The sequence below is a fragment of the Phycomyces blakesleeanus genome (assembly GCF_001638985.1).
Source record: "Phycomyces blakesleeanus NRRL 1555(-) unplaced genomic scaffold PHYBLscaffold_6, whole genome shotgun sequence".
NCBI classification, from domain to species: Eukaryota; Fungi; Mucoromycota; class Mucoromycetes; order Mucorales; family Phycomycetaceae; genus Phycomyces; species Phycomyces blakesleeanus.
In genome coordinates, this window is record NW_017265139.1 from 575,380 (window position 1) to 595,551 (window position 20,172).

Here is a 20,172-nt window from a genome sequence, read left to right on the forward strand (position 1 = left end):
AATAAATATCAACTCTTAGACCTGGCATGAAAGGTGTAGAAAACATCCTTAGACTTATACAACTCTAAATTCATGCCACAAAATTGAAGAGGGAACTATAGATTTTTTCTCATAGTTCTCAGAGTAGATTCTTTATATTCTTTTTATTTTTTACCTGCTTTTCTCTACCTTTCTCTTAAATACGCTTAATGGTATATTTAAAGAAATCTAGGTGGTGCATTAAGACACCCAGTTCTTTTTTTGAATAAAGCTGATGAAACTTGGTTTAAATTCCGTCTTATAAAGAACACGACCAAGTTTGTCTTTAATTTCGCGTTTCATTCATTTCAAACAAATCGCGTTTATCTATGTCAGGAACAGGAACCGATGATACTACAATACAACATCGTTTTGTGCAGATTCATCAAACACGCGCACTCGAATTAGATCAAACAGAAAAGCTATGGACTATCTTGGCACGCCAGAATTTATCTCCCATTGCTGTCTCAAATGCGTGTGACAAGATCATTAAGGCAATCCAAGATGACAAGCTTCGATACCAGGATACGCTTCAGGGTTTACAGAATCTTGTACTTACAACTGACCAATCACTTAAATCCAGTATTTTCCTCCACACTATAACCCAATTACTACTTTTACACATACAAAACAAGAAGTTTCGTTCTGTCCAATTTTGCCTATCGACATCATTACCCGGTGTTTTACATCCTTTTGTCCTCATCCTGCGTGAAAATCCGGAATCCTATTATGATTTACTTTCAGAAATCGACTTTTGTTTTGAAAACATCTCAGATGAAGAACCCGAATTAGCGGACAGTCTCTTCCAAGTATTCACCCCTTTCTTTGATGCCGTATTTTTTACAAATCTTGGTGTAGATTCGACTGCGTTGCTTAACAAGTGTACAAGTCTTCTCATGGGCTCTGATGAAAAAGGAGGGCTGCGGTATAATACACTTAACTACTTAATGAGTGTATCACAACGATACCCTACACAGCGCAGTATGCATCACCACCTCGCATTGGTTGATATTCTTATATGTGCGCTTACAACTCATGTTGAGCTTAATAAGTCTATTGAAGAGAAAACCAGAGTTTTTTTCGCAACAAATATGTCTTACCAGCTGCTCATACGTGCTTGTGATGCAGCTGTTTACGGCCGACCTACATTGCCTTATATTCAACGTTTTGCTCAATTGGAGGAGTTTTCTGATATGTTTACGGGCAATGTATTGGCAGATCCTAGCCCTTCTATTGTCTGGGTTTCCCTGTCTTATCTTCTTATGGTATCTCAGACTGTCAGCGACCAGGCTCTTATTATTAAGACCATGTATGCTTTTGTTGATCTCGTGGGACCTATTCTCTCGACTGCTCTCATTCCTCTTCTTCAAACTCTTCCTGAAGTAGTCGACAGTAGAGAGAATTTGAAATCCAGTATAATGGAAATAATTTCTAAATCCAATGAAACAGATAGTGAATTCAAAGATAATGAAGATATCTTGAAAGAGGTGAGTAAAAAACGGGAGGCTGGCTAGGAGCTTATAGAATTTAGCCTGAAATTTCGATGATGATTAGTATACTCATATTGATGTAGATTAAATCAGATATATCAAAACATCACATTACAGGTGTGATGGCCAATATGCTTCCCCATCTTATCAATTTCTTTAAAGATAAACCAACTATGCAAGTGTATCCAGTTGACACCATTACAATGTCATCTAGCTTGTCATGTATTTACACTTTGCTATTCAGTACGCCCCATATATTCAACAGCGATGAAGGAATCCGACGTGCTTATCTCGACCGTATTTCAGCCATCGTATCTTCCAACTATGGAGCCTCTTACAAGTTCCCGGCGCTTTTATTATTACTTCACCTTCTGCGTCATCCAGTCATCACAACAGATACGATTCTTTACATACTACAGTCAGTATTGCCTTCTTTTGCTGACCCGAACGATCTTACCATGACATCCAAAATATTACAAATTACACTAGCTATAATATACGGTCAAAACACAACATTGGGTGGTATGCAATCATCACGAGAGACAACCATGGCAAGTGTAGGAATCAAAACATTGGAAAAGATTTATGAAAGACAGCCTCGTGTTTGGCAAGAACTGAAGAGAGTTTTGTCTGACTGGGTCATTCGGCGCAAATCTATAACTGGATTCTCCCGAAAAAATGCCTCTTTGGCAACATTACAGATGGAGCTTTCAGTATTGACAACTATGCGAGATCTTTGTATCAGCAAACCAAGAGAGTGTGCTCCTACTATTCTCCCTATGGTTATTTCGCTACTACAGTCTTGTCAAGATTTGAGCATTACTACACTTACAATCATTGTACAAACAATATGTGCTTGTATTAGAGCCGGTATGGCAGAACCTCGGTCTGTTTGGAATGTGGCAATGAGATATATTGCAAAGTATGCAATGGAGAATGATATAGATAAAGTGCAACTCTTACATGAAGCAATATGCGATTTCTTCTCGATTGTAGGCGACAAGGATGAATGTAAGTTTATAGATCAAATGTATTTAGAAGGGGGGTTTCTTTTCTAAAATTCACGTTATATTTCGGTTTTACTTTCTACATTTTAGTATCAGAGCCGTACATAGAGTTCAAAAATGAAGTTCTTAACGACTTCTTGGCATTTCTTATCCAGTGTAGTAATGAAGAGGTCCAAACATTTGCATTAAAGGCACTCTCACATTTTACTGCAGTTGATATTGCCACCCTTCTCCCAGAAAAAGCAAAGCCTTACGTATCCGAAATTGCATCGTCTGTTCACCCCAGTATTGGATACGCCAATGTTCTTGCCAAATTGATGTCTCATGAGCTGGACTCAATGCTACGCGGTCTCTTTAAAGAGGAAAATTCCAAAAAGATAACCCCTGAAGAAACACTTGAAGGAAAACGTAATATTGTCTTGGTGGGCGAGAAAGAGTATACAATCGGCAGTCAGTTTGTAACAGGCTGGGAGAATGCTCGTGTGATTCCTGGATTACGAAGTGGATATGCTATTTCTGTACTGTATACTATACATAACCACGTTGACCGTCAAGGAAGTTCGAATACACCAGAAAATATGACCAAAACAAAATGGTATCGATGCATGCAGACATCTATCGCAGATATTGGATTGACAGATCATATTATGATTCGCATATCCTGCCTTAGTGCTTGGATGGCTCTTTTTGAAAAGGCTTTGGTGGGGACTGAAGCTGATATTGAGGCCAGGGGCACTGTATTACTCAAAGACCTTACGTTACGACTTGAACGCAGCACTGTTCCAGGAACAACTTGTAATATATTATTAGCAGTGACAGGTAATAATAAGCTTTTTTAAAAATTCTTATATAATCAAATACTCATGTATTGATGTTTTTTTCCCTTAAAAAAGGCCTTATCGTTACTGCGTATAGAATAATCCCTTCTTTTGCTACGGCATCTGCCAGCCAGATAATTGATATCCTAACCTCAAAATACATCATGAAGGCGGGAAGATCTACTTCTTACTCAACCCTCCTGATGAGTGAAGAAGTCCAGTTCGCAGCACGTTTCAGTTTAGGCTATATATCAGCCTGTGTTATTACAAACGAAAAGGCATTAACAAGGCTATTGGATATATTCTTGCAGAACGTGACCGAAAAGACTTCAACGCGCAGCATAGATACTTCACTTGATCTCGTACAATTTGCCAATGGGTTTGCGGCAGGACATTTTACTGGAGCATTGGCTACATGGCCTACCAAAACGCCCGGGATAAATGAACTTGTGAAGACTGGGATAGAAAGCCTGCTAAACTATTGTAACATGGGGACTGATGAGGTTTCTGAAAGCAAAGCTCTAGGAATAATGATGGGATGGGCATCTAGTATCAAGCAGGATGATATGAGAGAAATATATCAGTTTGCAAAGGATACTCTGAGACTCTATATTGATGGTGTACTCGTCAATAAAGGAGTCTTGCTTGGTTCAACCTGGGTATGTGCTTATGGCTCATCCCAAGAAGACCAAATTGACGAAGAGAGTGCGAATCTTTTAGAGAGTGCAATGACAGCAGCCTCTTTAGATGTAAGTGTTGTATTTTTTATATAAAAAAATCTCAAGCTAAATATAGTTATTAATGTTCATTTAATATGAACCATGTTATATAGCACACAATGAACCAACACTACTTTCACTTCGCCGCCAATTTTGCAAAAGTTAATCGCCTTCGTATGATACTGAGTGACAATGATTCTGAGGAGTCTGAAGCATATCAAAACATTCTGCTTGAGCAAGTTCAAAAAGTTCAAAAAGAAGATCCTTCTAGCCATGAGCGACTAGCTGCTTTATTCTCGCTGAGTAGTCTGTTAGGTGTCGATTACCTCAATGCGATCACTGATCAAGAACTTATATATGCAGAGGCGCAAAAATATAATTCTGGAACAAGAAGCCCCGTCTTAGATACATTGACAGTTGTTGCTGGCCTGACTGATGGAGGGTCTCCTGTCGGAAACTTAAAGAGTGGCCGTATTGCTGCTGCCCTTTGCGGAAAGGTGGTTCATTCTGCTTTAAATATGCGCGATACCCTTCAGTTAAAACAAGACAATGTGTCCTCTGGAAGTCTCCAAAGTCAAATTCAGCATCAAGCAATGATGGCCATAGCAAATTCATCAGAACCAAAGACATATACACGCCTGAATAACAATACAAGCTATCTGCGTGCAATATTCGATGCCTTGACTGATATTGTTGACAATCTAGACAACAGTCTTGATAAAGACTCCGTGGAACCAACTTCGCTTGTCTTTCTCTGTAGTATTAAAGATACTCCTGGTCCACTTCCGCCTGTGAATTGGTTTAACATCCTTACAAAGCTGACTACGGTGTCGAAAACGACTTGGAACGAGTGCATCATGCTTGCATCTACGCATTTAGCTACATCTATGTCTTTGACCGAATATATAATTTCTCAGCTAAGCCAAGATTTGTCTCACTTTCCCAAAGAAATTCAAATATTATTACTTGGGGAAGCTGGTCTCGGAATGGTTCTCGAATTAGGTGGATTGACTGGCCACGAAAGCTCAAGAACAGGATATAAGCGACGTGGTATGGATGCTGTGACAAAGAAGACGAGTGTTTCGGAAATTAGATGTATCGAACTTGTGGACATTCATGCAAAGATGTTCTCCAAATTACCGATACTCGCTCAAGTAAGAATATATTTATTAAAAGTGCAATATAAAGTCTTCTAACAAAAGTTAAATAGAGTACTTTTCTCGATACTATAAAGAATCATCTTCCATTACATCTTGAGGTTTTTGATGAAAAGAAAACTTCTCTTGTTGAAAACTTGCGTAGCGTTGTTATGTACAATGTTACTCTGCCTCTTTTGGAGCGTTCCGATATTGAAAAACACGATGGACTTGTTAATGTTCTACAGGCATCTATTGCTTGCAGTATCCTGGATATAAACCAGCTTACACAAGCAAATGCGCTGGAAGATTGGCTGACAGTTGAAACGGCCTATGGGAAGACAATCGGTATCATGGAAATTTGTAATCTGAAAAGGACAAATACAGCTGTCAAACGAATTACAGAAACCTGCACGCGTCTATTAATTCTTGGGGTGAGTCACGCAATGACATGGGATGTGCTGGCAGAAACCATCCGAAAGAATTCTCAATCAGATGAAGAACGTTTGACATGGGTTGTCCGCTTTTTGGACATTTTGATTGTAATTGGTAGTTTGAGACTACCCAATTGCTGTAATTCTCTTATGGCTGGTATCTCATATGGACTGCGAGCTATCCTTGAAAAAATGTGGAAAACAGAATGCAATTTGGATATTAACACTAGAGCATGCGATCTTCCAATAATTCTTGGTGACACTGGCCATCTGTTGACTTTTGTCATCAATGACTCTAACAAACATAAACAAGGACAGCAACAGGTATAAATATAATAGTAACATGTATAAGAAATAATATTTGACTCACTTTGGATTGCAATTTTAGATTATTAAACGTATACTTAAGATGATCGAACTTGTTGAGCGTATGGAAGAAAAGGAACCTTTGAAGGGATTCTTTACTCGGGTTTTGCGCGGATGTACCAAAGAAGCCATAGGACAAGATTCACAAATGATGAGGTTGATTTCGTATCAATAAAGAATCGTAGATATAGTATTTATGTAATACTTTGCCTTTACTTAGCGAGAATAATATGGTTCCTGAGTAAATGTCAACTGAAGAATAAACATATGTTTTACAATGCTGTCTCTTATTGTGATAAAGCAAATGTTGTTCCAAGGTTGAATAATATAATGGTATTTTCAGTAAATATCATCGAAATGAGATGTTTTTTAAGCAGGTTGAAACACTGTAAATTCACTTTTATTCCTTAACTCATGTAGGACAATATACAAAAGAGCTTCTTTTATTAGCCTAAATTAATGGGTTGCCTTTTCTTGATAGGCCATGTCTTTCTCAAACTCTTCCAAATTATGTAGACAAATAAATACATAGTAGGTAGTGGTTTAAAGAAAATTCACAATATTGAAATGGGAAAATTATAGCATCTTTTAAGCACTTGTACCTAAACAAAACATACAAATGAACTATATAAGTAAATGAATCGGTAGTAATAATCAACATGAATGCATCAAATTTTGACTTCATTTTATGAAACTCAATATTACAATATGTCTCTTTCATGATAGTCATGCCTTGCTTACTCAATATACTCTTTGTCTGTCAATTTATTTTTAAAGACTGTAATAAAAAAGATCTTTTAGATAATTATTACTGTTTCATAAATAACTTCATGTTGAAGTTCTTGTTATTCTGTGTAAAGACAATGAGGACATTACTTATGTATTCAACCCACATTACATCTTTTATGTCTCTTTCAAACAGGCGTTTCTTTATTCTTTCTCAACTCTCATTTCACTTCATTTTTTTTTTTTTTACTTTTTTCTCTTTCTCTCTCTTTCTCTCCCTTTCTTCCTATCATTTCAATATACCCTCTTTACAATGTTCATTTGAATTAGCCAAATTCAGTAATATACAATTCACACCATCGGAATTCTCAAGCATTATGAGTTTTCCTTATAAATTTTATGGACAAAAACATCGTATACAATTAAACGTGACGATCGACACAATTATGAGTATATATATTCTTATATTATATTATATCATACCTTTTATCTCATTTCTTTTCATACTTCTTCGACTAGATTAATTTTTCTTATTAATGAGACTTCCTAATTACAACATTAACCTCTTCAATCAAGTAAAAAAAAGTCTAAGCGCGTATTTTTTATTAGAGTCAACAACAGTTTAAAAATTATTTTATTTATTCAATATATACATAAATAAGCTATTTTATTTTATATGATTTCACTTAATGTTTTTTTACATGAGTAAAGAAATAAAAAGCATGACACCAAGTTCTTTGTCCCCGCATTACGCGGCTCAATCTCCCTCAGGACGTAAACCTGACTTGGTAGCGAAGGAGGTGTGGGAATGGTGTTAATCCGTGGCGTAAGACAACAACCGGGTTCATCCCAACTACCCTATCTCATCACTGAGAAGGGTCTGCGAACGTACCAGAGAAACCTACCACAAAGTAGCAGGGTCCAGCGTGTTCGACTACCAAGCAACACCGTCAGTTCCAGAGAGCTTCGAACAAGGATTTCATGAAGAGTCGGCAGTAAACTCCACTTCTTCCCCGTCCTCCACTCAATAAACTTTCATGATGCTAACTCGGTGGCAGCTTTTTTTAAACATTGCTCGTCGCCATTGTTTCAGAAATTATACAATTAAATTCACAATTCAGAACAATGTTGATCTGCGCCTCTAAGAACTAACTAAGAAGCTAGAGACGACGCACTTCCGCTTTTTCCTGCACAGAATGGAAAAAGAATGTCTCCCAATCACCCATAGGTAGCGCGTCAAACTCAACTACAGGCAATCAGGGGGTACCCGTCTCCAGAGTATAAAAAAAGCTAAAGAGAAGAAAACCGTGTCGGTTGAATGGGCTTTATTTTGATATACCCGCAGTCTGCGACTAAAGTTTGGGACTGCGCTTTTTTTTGCCAGGGGTGTTTTTTGTCTCCCACGTCAGAGCAGTGACATAGCTGTATACTCTTTTTTAGTAGGATTGTGTAACTATTCTATGACAGTAGTAGCAGCTTATAAAATTTAACTAAAACATTCGTGCAAAATATCTTTGCAAAGTAAAGTGAAGCAAAGAAGTAAAGAAGTAAAAAGAGACGAATGGTTTAGTTTTAATCGGTATAGCAATAACTCCTAAAGTGGAGTGCAAGTTTCTATAACGGCGATTTGTAGGTTACTCTAAAGTGGTCTGTGCACTTTTTGTTCAAGAACACAAGAAAAAGCTTTTTTATTTATTTGGCTTGTACAAGTAGATACAAAAGGCACAAATAATTACTATTAAATAAGCACACAGTTATTTCAAAGTGATATTAAGTAATAATTAAACGGTAGAAAAGGACACAAAATGTATACATACGTATATATTATCTGAATCACATCGCAATACGATAAGTAGCGGAATTGTGAATTTCAGATTGAGTTTTATCGAAATGAGGTTATACCGATAATTGAAGGTGTCAAGATTATTTAAGAGAATGAGTGTTTGTCATAAGATATTTGAGGATGATGGTCAGAAAATAGTAGGAACTACCAATATTTTTCTTTTAACAAAATTCAAATACTACTAGTAGTCCTATATGAGTAAAAGCTGAAACCAATTAGCAAATAAATATTATTGAAGACATCAAAATCTATCCTTTTATTAGGTGATGTAAATGGCACTAACAAGCTAGTTGTTTCAATCTATGAAGTTTAAATTAAATATCCCATAAAAGAATAAAATATATATTAAATTTATTCATAAAATTCAAAGCTTCTAATTCTACTCTTTCGCTTTTGAATAGTATTGGAGCATGTTTATTACTGTGATTATTGTCAGAAATATAACACTTTTTAACATTCATAGGCAACAGAGTCCAAATACACCTCCAGCTTATTCAAGCCCAATGTCGACTTGTTTATGAACAGAGTTGGGTAATTGACCAAGATTGAAATATACATTAAAGACATTTCTTCCTGTATATTGTTTATAATTAATCTATTTTTTAGAGTAACGAAATTTTGATTAGTTGAATACGCTTTTTTTGTTTGGATTGTATATGCATATTTTTTCTTCTATGTCCTCGTATTGTCCAAGATCTCTAAATTTCTTTCTCTTGAAAAGCATGCGCTATATAATTCAAAAACAAAGTGAGTTTTAACCAAACTTGCTTTGACCATCAATGCTCCATTCTCTTCCGTCATTTCTATCTTTCATCTTCTGTCATTACCATATTCCTCCAAGCAAATATTTAGTCATTCATTCTTTTCATGTTCAGTATGTGTTCTTCTTCAATTTCGAGCTGTTCTTTATCTAGAGAAAGATGTGCCTCCTCTACTTGATCAAAATACCCAAGGGATTTACTTATATCTACCATAATATATTTATCACGAACCATTTTTCCAGATCAATTGGCCCCAGAAGAATCTGCATTTAGAAGCTCAGCTTTCCCTCCTCCATCAGCCTCCCTTTGATAAGGCATACCCAGTTCATCAATGGACTCAATCACACTGGTTCTCCAGAAACTATTTGTGCTTATAATGTCTGCTTTTTCAGCAGGAAGGAGAACCTCTTAAGTATTGGATTTGACTATGGACTAGGTAATAAAGACTGTGTCGGTCTGTAAATTAACACCCATAACTGGATCGAGATCTTAATATAAAAGGGATTGATTTTATCATTTTTTCCACATAAAAAGTTAAGTGAAGTGTATATATTTATATATCTTTTGTACTGGATTCGGGAGTTTTATATGATATTCTATAACGTTTCGGCTTTTCTTCAATTCGCCGTGATTTAATTCAGTGAAATGTTTGTGCCCCACGGAACTTTTTATGTAGCTGCTGGATCTTCGCATAAATTGCTTGTTTCTGATAGAGCAAGATTCCACAATATTCCAGAAGTTGTTTAATTTTTTTCTACGACATCTGTTTATTTTTTCCTGAAGATCATATTTTTTCCATCTCTTATAGTTCTTCTCTTCGTGTAACCAGAAAGAAATGATCTTTTCAAAATTCGGTCCTATATTCACACCATCCTTGTTCAATTATCTGTCATATTCGCGGCAAATAGCTTCTATATACTATTTTATTATTACAGATAATATGTATATATATACCTTATCACGGTGAGTTAGTGAAATATTTGCATCGCTTTCTTGATGACGGTTAAATGTTCTAATATATACATAACCAAATCGTATACGTATGTTTTTGCAGATGAAGAATCTACACTCCTTTCTAAAGAACGGTTTGTGTGTAAGTGCCATTTCCAAATAAATAAATAAGTAAATAAATAAAGTAAAGTAGCTGTCACTTAAGTCTAATGACTTGGGAAGTGAAATATTTTAAAGATATAGAAACGAGACTAGGTAGACAGGCATCACGCATCAAGACTACATTAAGAAATAACCTGTTTTTCTATGTTTATAAAACTCCTTTATATATATATATTTATAGTTGTCTTGATAGCTAAAGCTTTACTCATGTAAGCTTAAATGCTATTTGCTATGCCATTTTATCCCTAAATATACATATTTCTCTATTGCCTATTTCAATTAGGCACACAGTTACCATAGTGTGAAATATGAGCGATAGTAATTAATGATCTTGATAAATATAAATTTCAAAAATGGGTTAAAATATTTCTGTAAATTGAAAAGAAAACTAGATCTTCTTTTTTTCACTTTATACTTTATTATATATCTCATGGTGTAAAAGAAAAGGGTAAAGCTAGATTTTTGCCATCCGCAAGAAGTAGCGCAACAACGTAACTGGTACTACTGGCTATTCTAGTAGCAAAATTGCTTTGCACCAATACCTGCGGATTACGTGGAGGTATAGCCAGAGATATATTTATCTAGTCTGAAAGAGAGGCAATATATCGCTACAGACAGTAAAGTATTGAATATTTAACTCTTGATATAGACTTAAAAGGGCTTGAGTACATAATGAGATAACAATTCTAATACACAAGCTTGAAAAATGTTCGGATTTTGGTTTTGTTATATTTTCTCGGGTAGAATTGCACCTGCGTGTTTGTGTGTTATAAACCAAAAGTCTGTTTTTGATAATGCAAGGTGCCTTTGGTACCAATAATACTCCACAAGTCTCTTGTTTTATTCTGCCAAGAGACTATCCACACTTTTTGATAGCCTTTTGAATATATTAAATATAACATCATCAAAAGAACTTTTATGGATAAGGGTAAAAAAAAAATAGAAAGAAAATAAAATTTCATAGTTGCCAATATTTCGCTAGCAGTAAAATGTAAACGCATCATTGGTGCGTCGACTTCTATATATAAAAGCTTCATATATATAATAATAATAATTAATGGCCAGACCTTGTTGCTTTTTTCCTTGTCTAAATATTTTATCATGCCAAAAGCCCCAAGACAGAAAAGAACTATTGTAAACTGCCCTCCACCTAAAAGACCCGGAGAAATCAACTTTAGCCTGTGGGAAAGAGACCTCACTTGTCCTGTGTGCAGCAAAACCTTTCTCCAAACATGGTCATTACGAAGACATTTGACTGGTGTTCATCAAAAGTCTAATCCAGAAAAAGCCGTAGAATATAAAGCTGTCAAGGCATCTGACTATTCTTCCAAAAATGAAAAGGTAGATAATAGATTTCTATATTATACTATGATTTCTTTTTTTTTGGAAGTATATTTCTACTAGTCTAATTAGCTTTTAATGATGAGCCAACAGTTAAAAAATAATTACTTATTAAAGGCTTTAATTACTTCTTAGAAAGTAATTATACATGAAATCGATTGAATTCAAATTGCCATCAATTCCCCAATTCGCAGACCTTGATAATGATCTCTCTTTCCCTCTTTGATTGCTGGCGTCAACAGCAAAATCCAGCGAATGTTGAAAAGAAAAATACTGCTTGCAATGAATTTGATCATAAAAACTGAAAACGAAACTATCATTTGAAGAGCATCCAGGCTGCATGACCTGAATGATCTTTTGAATTACCAGAAAAAGAAAAGAAAAAAATATGCCTGTATTTCTCTCACAAGGAGTGCCAGTCCCAACATTTACTAGAAGGGTTTCTACTTACACCAACCTCTCCTTGTCGAACCTTGGATTTCCCACGTCTTATCTGAAGAAGAAGAAAAAAACCTAATGTTAAGTGATATTGTCTGTACAGTACCGTACATCAAAATCAGTATATCTTTGAACAAGGCAAAAAAATGGATATCGAACAAGCTCTTCTGGAAACAAATGCTCGGAAACGTTGGGATTGGTGATTGGCATGCGCCACTTCTCGGAGTACGAAGAAGAGAAGGTTGGAGTAGAATGAAAAGCATAGTGAGGTTTAATAATTAATAAATATATTCTAGTTGCGCGCCTAAAAAGCCTAGAAACACATGCACACACATATTCTCTACATCTAAGTTTGACATTTGATTTATATTCACTTTTCCCTAACCAATTGAATACTATGTGTCTTTATGTATTGGGAGTATGGCAGCAGCTATCCTGAGCTTACATCTATCTACAGCCTCAATTGTTTTCATATATTGTGACCTACATTATAAGTATGCATACCCATTGATATTTTTTTGTTTGGTTGAGAGTTCATAAATACATCCTATATCACTTTGTTTGAAAATTGGGCTAATCGCCTTGAAAAACAAGAGATAAACAATATAAAAAAAAGCTGGGAATGTAGATTTAATGTAGATTATAGCTTTTGTGTTATTCTAATATATGTATATATATATGTGTGTGTTTATCTATTATTCATTTCTTTAGATTTATTCTTTAGATCTTGGCTTTGTCTCCCTTTTGTTTCATCCACCCAAACTCCTAAAATACCATATAAAGGAAGAGGTCAATCAATTGGATACTCAACATTGTTGTACATATGATTTTTTAAGTTTCTTTCACTCACCAATTTCTGTCGTCCTCCCGGAGCAATCAAGACATTAATAACACAAGTTTCATCTTTAGCTGCCAAGGCTTCCTTGAGAGCTGTGGCCAATTCAACCCGATTCTTAACCATCCAGCCCTTTCCACCACATGCTACCGAGAGAAGTTCATAGCGGGTCTCGGGCGAGAGGGCAGTCGGGGGAAGGCAATTGTTCTTTTTAGACTCTGCATAGTCATCATCTTCTAAACCATGATAGATACCGTTGTTGTTGATCACAATCACAATCAAAGGAAGCTTTACACGGATCGCAGTTTCCAATTCCATAGCACTGTCGATAGAATATAATCAATAATCCATATCACGTATACCATATAATATATTATTTGATTAGCTCTTACCTGAACCCAAACGCAGAGTCACCGACAATAGAGACAACACGCTCATTACGATAATACGCTTGTGCTGGAAAATATAAAGGAATTATTTGAAAGAGAGAAAGTTTAGGTATCAATAGATAGTTATTACTGGTTTTTTATTTTATTATTATTTTGGAGGCTCTGGATAGTAACTTTACCTGCAATAGCATACCCCATACCAACTCCCATGGTTGCACCGGTACCGGCATCCAGACGATGGCGAGGTTCATGAACATCAAAGAAGGAACGGGCAATATCCATGGTATTGGCACCCTCACTTACATAGACTATGTTTCTTTCGGGAAGGATATCCTTGATTACTTTAAAGGCAGTTCGGTATTTCAAGATTGATGTATCGTCGCCTTCCAGACTTGCCAGTCTTGTCTTTTCTACATTCTGAGATACCTTTGCAACCAAGCCTTTGACAAAAGAGTTTCCGGGTTGGAGTTGGGGAAGCGGGCGTTGAGCAAGGAGTTGTTTGAGAATAAGCTTGATGTCACCCAAGAGGGGTAAAGTGTCAGCACCGTTATTTCCCAGTTCTTCGGCGGAGATATCAATGTGAATAAAACGGACAGAGTCTGACCACTTTGGCGATTGTCCATAATGCAAAATCCAATTGAGTCTTGCGCCGACCAATAGAACTACATCTGCTTCGTGTAACGCTTTTGAGCGAGCAGCGGCGACACAAAGAGGATGTTCATCAGACAATAATCCTTTGGCCATAGGAGTAGGTAAAAATGGAAACTTGGTCTGTTCCACAAGAGCTGCCAGTTCATCTTCTGCACGGGCATAAGCAGCTCTGCAATACACACATTTTTTTTTCGTTTTTGTTTGATTTGTTTTTTTTTAATAAATCACAAAAGCTGTTAGATATCTGTTTCTTTTTTGGGCTTCCCAGTGACTCATTCATTACCCTTTTCCAAATACTATCAATGGCTGCTTGGCATTACACAAAATTGAAGCAGCTTCCTTAATGCTGGCGTCATTTGCCATTGATCTGGGGGTGTCTTGCACACGTGTAACCTGACAGCGTTCGATCCACTGGGGTTCGGTGGTTCGATACTGGATGTAGTCTGCCGGTAAGTCGACATAAGATGCTCCTGGTCGTCCGTACATTGCTGAGCGGATAGCTTTCTCGATGACAAATGGAATTCTTTCCACTGAGGTAGGACGAGAGGCATATTTACAGTAAGGTCTGCATGCCTCAACCTGATCGAGCTCTTGGAAGGCACCCATATCTACCTGGTCGGTGTCTACAGAGCCAGACAACAAGACAAGTGGCCAGCAATTGATCTTGGCGTTTAATAAGCCAGCCAAGGCATGTACAACACCTGGTCCACCGACACTCAAACAGACTCCTGGGCGCCCAGAAAGATATCCATATGCAGTAGCTGCATAAGCGGCCGATTGTTCATTACGGAAGCCAATGAATTGGATACCCTTGCTAAGACAGGCCTCGCCGATCTCTACTACTGGGATACCAACAATACCAAACACTATATCGACACCCTGTCTCTTCAGAGATTCGGCAATGAGTTCTGCGCCGGTGGCTGACTGTGGGGGTGCAGTTTGAGCAGACATTTAGGATATATCTCTCAAAAAAGAAAAGATTAAGCAAGTTCAGGCGAGATGTAAAGAAAAAAGAAAAAAGTAGAGATCATATTATGTTTTGGGACGGAGCTTTGTGACTGTATGATTAGTGGACAGAAAAGGATAAAAGGAAAGACGTGACACACCTGTGTTATGGCGCATAATCCTTACACAATATTTTTATTCTTTTTAAAAAGTGTGACATGGTTAGCAAGACTACCTTAAAGACAAAGGCCTTATTCAATTTTGCTTAAGTCTATCTTTGTTCTGGTCAATTGTTGGTAGTAATTAGAGAAATTATCGAAACCCAACAAACTTTAAAAGATAAATAAATAAATATATAGCTTTTATATATATTATTTGGCCGAAAGATCAACCACCAATGAATTTACATAGTCATTATTCGAAATGCTGATAATCCTAATATGTAACTATCACTTCTTTATGTGTAACGAAGATCCAGACCTCTATATGTTGAAATATCTACATATATATATATATATATATATTCAATGCAATTATCTAATTTTTTTAGGGGCTGTATTACTATTAAGAAATTCAAATGACATTTCATTCATTATTAAATGTTAAAGACGTATGTATATATCTGGTTTTCGATTAAACTCGGATTGGTATTGATACCTTGAATTGATATGTAGATCTTTTCATATCACCCAATTTTATTTTATAGTATTTTTGTGAAATATCTAAGTAAACGAATAAAATGTGGGAGTATTGATTTCAGATTCAAGATTCAAAAGAACAAAGATACTAAATGTTCAGAGGCTTGTACAGCTTCACTTTACTCTACTCTACAATATTCTATTATGATCACAATTATGGCTTACCTACCGACGTTTTCTCTTGGTAACAAGAGGATCAATGTCAGGCCATTCGACCATATAAACTCGTTTTTTTTCCTATTGTTCTGCCAATAAGTTTGGATTACAAGCAACTCAATATACATTACATACTAACGTTCTTGTAAAGTTGGTGGATACCGGATACCCACTAATAAGATGAGTAAAGCTTTAATTATGTATGTGTTTTTAAAAGAGTAAAAAAAGAAGCCGGGTGAAATTTTGCTTTAAGTTACATACGTATATATATATACATTTTTTTCATTGATGGTTGTGGACATTAACAAAAGTTAAAGATGTCACTTGTAAGCTTATTCACAGACATTTAAAGTTCCTTTTGACAGAAGAAATTGAAGAAGAAGAAGAAATGAAGGGGTATGTACAAGGAAATACAAAATATATGTATAGTTGACAAATCAGAAAGATATATAAAGTTTCGTTGCATAAACATGTCATTTATATATATTTATAAGTTTAATGAAATTTTTTTGAATGTTTTTTTTTGTTATATTTACAAGATAAAACAAAATTGACAATACAGTCCAACAGTTTAGAGCATATCTATTAGAATAGCTCTTATTATTTCGTAAGAACATAGACAAAGATAATTTTGCCTTGTAATTAATTGTCAGTTTGTATATATATATACAGTGTAGTTTGATAATTGGCTTTAAAAACAAATAAATAAATCATTGCACTTAAGCAAACGCCAAGTTATGTATAAACACTTTTGGCTTTTGTTTGTACTAAGCTAGTATTATTGGTATTATGACTTTAATAATTTGTAAACATAGACGTACTAACAAGCCTCAATATGATATATGTGCATGTGTGCATATTTAATGCTTAATTTGAGAATATCTGTCTTCAAAACATAGGCAGACGTAATAGAAAGAAATAAAGAGAGGGGATGGTGCTTGTACCGATATGTATTAGAACTTTTGAGCTTAATACATGAGTATGTGGCTGTTTCGCCGTAGTACAATAATGTCAATATTGATTTAAAGAAAGAAAGATTATATGTTTTGTGTTTATATCAAGCTACAAAGATTCTCTAATACTTAAGAAAGTTAGAGAAAAAACAACAGTACATCTGTGGAATGCAGGAGTTTCGCGCCAAATCATATTTTCTTTTACCAATGATAATATACACATGGCTTACAGACATAATTCTAATGATATATAAGTCACACTTGTTGATTTACAACTGTATCCAGGCTATCCATGTGAGCTGTGAGGTGGGGGGAAGTATTAGATATGTAGTTCAATAAACTCACAAATCCTGACTCGTTAGTTTTATCTGTGGGTGTATATTTTCTTTTATCTTTTGATAACTACGTATGCTGTATGTTTTTCTAGAGTAGACCAAAATACTAGTTTATTGATATGCATATATCATTGGTGCCCTACTTTAGAAAACAGGCAAAATATTTCAAAACTAAACACTCTGTTAGCCAAGCAAATACTTTTTACCTTTATGTATATTTTAGTTAGTCAAATATTACTACCTTATAGCATTCTAGAATCTGAATGTTTCCTTTTATTATCATTATATTCAACCAGTAAAAAAAAACTTTATTTATCTATTTGTTATTTTGTACTTTTGATCTTCAATCAAAGTGTTATTTTTATAAGCATTAATTCAAACCATGTTGTTGCTGAAACAATCTTATGTTTTTTTTTGTATTCATACCAAAATAAAAATCCAGCCCTATTACCAAGTATATCTTAATAAATAAAAAAAGACTTCTTGATACTAAAGAGGTGTATACATATATAATTATTTTTTGAGATAAACACCCCCTCATTTACCCCACCCATGCACGTATTTCCCAGATTTTTAGGCTACTTCCAAGCAATTCTTGTACTATTTTTTTTGATGTTAGAATTTAGAGAAGGGGTGTAACTCATTTGACTTATTAAGTCTTATGCCTTATTATTATCATCATCATTAAAAAAAGGGGGGAAAGAGCACAAAACGCTTTAAACACGCCACAGCTGAAAACACAATTTGGTACGACAAAGAAAAAAAAAGCTTGTTTATTTCTCACATTCTATACCATCATGGTTGATGATTTCAATTTATTGCTTTGTAATGAGCATTTTGCTTGATTATTTTCTTTAGGAAGATATTTATATATATGTCTTTAAAGAAGGGGGGATTATTATAATTTTTTGTACTTTTAAATACTAAAAAAAAACCATCGTTTTGTACAATCTAGGCCTGTGTGTGTGTGTGTGATAATAATAGCAATATCAGTAACAATGGCTTTGTTATGTAAATATTTAGATGTACCATATTGACTTTGATTTCTATTTTGATTTCCTTAGAAAATATACTCTTACATGCTGCTGCCAATGTAATAAAAGTCTTTAGAGACTTAAGAAGTCCAAAATAAAGACAAAGAAGCTGTCCATTCACTGTAATAGATCGGTATAAATTAGGTACAATTGGGCAGCTTTTCATATTCTTCTTCATTACATAATATCTTAATGGGGTACAACTTGTGAAAATTATATACCTTCTTTGGAAAGAGGGTTCAAAAAAGAAAGATGAAAGAGACGGGTAAATATGAATAGATAACTTTATTTAATCTAAATAGAAACACTATAGGAAACAAAAAAAAACCCCAAAAAAAGGTATACTCATAGGTAAATTTCTATAGACAATTCCTTCATAATACCTACTCTTTATCTGTATTTATCTATCATCATCATATATATATATATACATGGAGATTTGTAGATACTTTAGTTATTTTACAACATTATCGAAGGCCAGTTATTTATTTTATCATAATTGGCTATAATTGCTTTAACTTTTATGTATATATCTTACTGTTTTCACTTTACACTTAAAATATATTTGAGCTACCTTTTTGCGAGAACCCTTTAATTGTTCTTTTCTTTTATAAGAGTATTTCTTATAAAGAAGGTTATCCAGTGTTAATGTAGCGTTCAAGATCCCTTGACCCAAGATATTCAAAATAAAATAAAATTACCAATAGTCGTAAGTGTATATTTGTGTATATATTAAGCTCTATACAGTCCATGATTGTCTCCTTGTACTTCAACAAATAGATTGTGGAGAAATAAGGTTGTTTGAAAGAATTGTTTCGTAACCATTATATATATATATATTTATATATTTATCTATTTGCCTATTTGTTTACTCTAAATGATCAGCCAACAGTACACAACATTCTTCCCCTTGAAATAATAATATTGGTCTACTTGTGCTGTGCTAAGTGCGTCATATAGAATACACTGTTCTCAAATTGTACTGAATATTTCCATTTTCTTGTTGTTGTTTTTATTTTATATATATATATATATATATGCTTGTGTAAGTACAAATTCTATATGTCATCTGATAGACTTTCTTGAAATCGACTACATACAACAACCCCACAAGAAAGTCAAAAAATCACCGTTTTAATATTTGCAAAGCGTAAAATCTTAAGTGGAAGGCTGGTGTATGTATAAATAAATTTGAATCATATTTAGAGATAGAAGTAGCCAATGTCACAAATGTTCCAATTTATTGGATTAAAATGATTATTACAATTACTATCATCATTCATTGTACCTGAGTATTTTATTCAATATTGATCCCTACTATACATACATACATTGTGCAAGACTATTGATACTAGAATCCATTTTGAGATGTTCCAGATCTCGGAAGAAGAGGATGAGAACAAAGCAATTTCTTTCTATCGCAGATGAGAAACGCTAGTAAGTCAAGTATTAATTTCTCTTTTCCTACTCCAATACCCCCAATCGAACGTGAAGCAAGTTTCAATGACAAGAAATCCTTACACTGCATTGTATTATGATTCACTGTACCACATGAATATTAAGATTGATGATATCCAAACACAGAACAAAAACATACACACACAAACTAAAGTAAAGCAAAAATATTTGGAAATCCTGACTGTTATCAGATTCAAAATTAATAAATGAATAAATGGTCAAATTCAAAAACAAAATAATAATACCAAGGGATAATTTGTAAGGTGAAAAATCATTACACTATTGAATATATATCAGTGACTTTAGTAGAAGCTTTTTTTTTCTTTGCAAAGATAATAATAGTATATTTGTTTCAATTTTAAAGCTTCATAATGCTTTAATATTATTTTGGTTCAAAAAAGAAAAAAAGAAAAACCCTTTTTAAATAATACCCATTTTTGTCCTACCATGTTTCTTTTGCGATTTATGAAAAACAAAAAAACCTTCCCCCCAAAACCTTTCACCCCAA

The 20,172-nt window shown here is 34.7% G+C and overlaps 4 protein-coding genes across 4 annotated transcripts; 3 read left to right on the forward strand and 1 right to left on the reverse strand.

Annotated features, from left to right (window-relative positions):
• Positions 1–347: 347 nt before the first annotated feature.
• On the forward strand, positions 348–6,163 carry PHYBLDRAFT_165916 (hypothetical protein; the record flags this gene model as incomplete). The annotated part of the gene is made up of 7 exons (XM_018435325.1): positions 348–1,505; positions 1,592–2,519; positions 2,606–3,334; positions 3,409–4,082; positions 4,166–5,206; positions 5,263–5,946; positions 6,011–6,163. 7 exons carry the CDS (start codon positions 348–350, stop codon positions 6,161–6,163), a joined length of 5,367 nt encoding a protein of 1,788 aa, XP_018293977.1.
• A 1,273-nt stretch (positions 6,164–7,436) lies between these two features.
• On the forward strand, positions 7,437–7,745 carry PHYBLDRAFT_142922 (hypothetical protein; the record flags this gene model as incomplete). The annotated part of the gene is made up of 2 exons (XM_018430895.1): positions 7,437–7,488; positions 7,546–7,745. 2 exons carry the CDS (start codon positions 7,437–7,439, stop codon positions 7,743–7,745), a joined length of 252 nt encoding a protein of 83 aa, XP_018293978.1.
• A 3,787-nt stretch (positions 7,746–11,532) lies between these two features.
• Positions 11,533–12,269, forward strand: PHYBLDRAFT_142923 (C2H2-type zinc finger transcription factor; the record flags this gene model as incomplete). Its single annotated transcript, XM_018430896.1, has 2 exons — positions 11,533–11,772; positions 12,183–12,269. 2 exons carry the CDS (start codon positions 11,533–11,535, stop codon positions 12,267–12,269), a joined length of 327 nt encoding a protein of 108 aa, XP_018293979.1.
• A 461-nt stretch (positions 12,270–12,730) lies between these two features.
• On the reverse strand, positions 12,731–15,047 carry PHYBLDRAFT_35699 (hypothetical protein). The gene is made up of 5 exons (XM_018440060.1): positions 14,369–15,047; positions 13,614–14,254; positions 13,438–13,501; positions 13,061–13,367; positions 12,731–12,975 (listed from the first exon to the last, which is right to left on the reverse strand). The coding sequence occupies exons 1-5, from the start codon at positions 15,034–15,036 to the stop codon at positions 12,931–12,933; spliced, it is 1,725 nt and encodes a 574-aa protein (XP_018293980.1). The 5' UTR covers positions 15,037–15,047; the 3' UTR covers positions 12,731–12,930.
• Between the last annotated feature and the right edge of the window lie 5,125 nt (positions 15,048–20,172).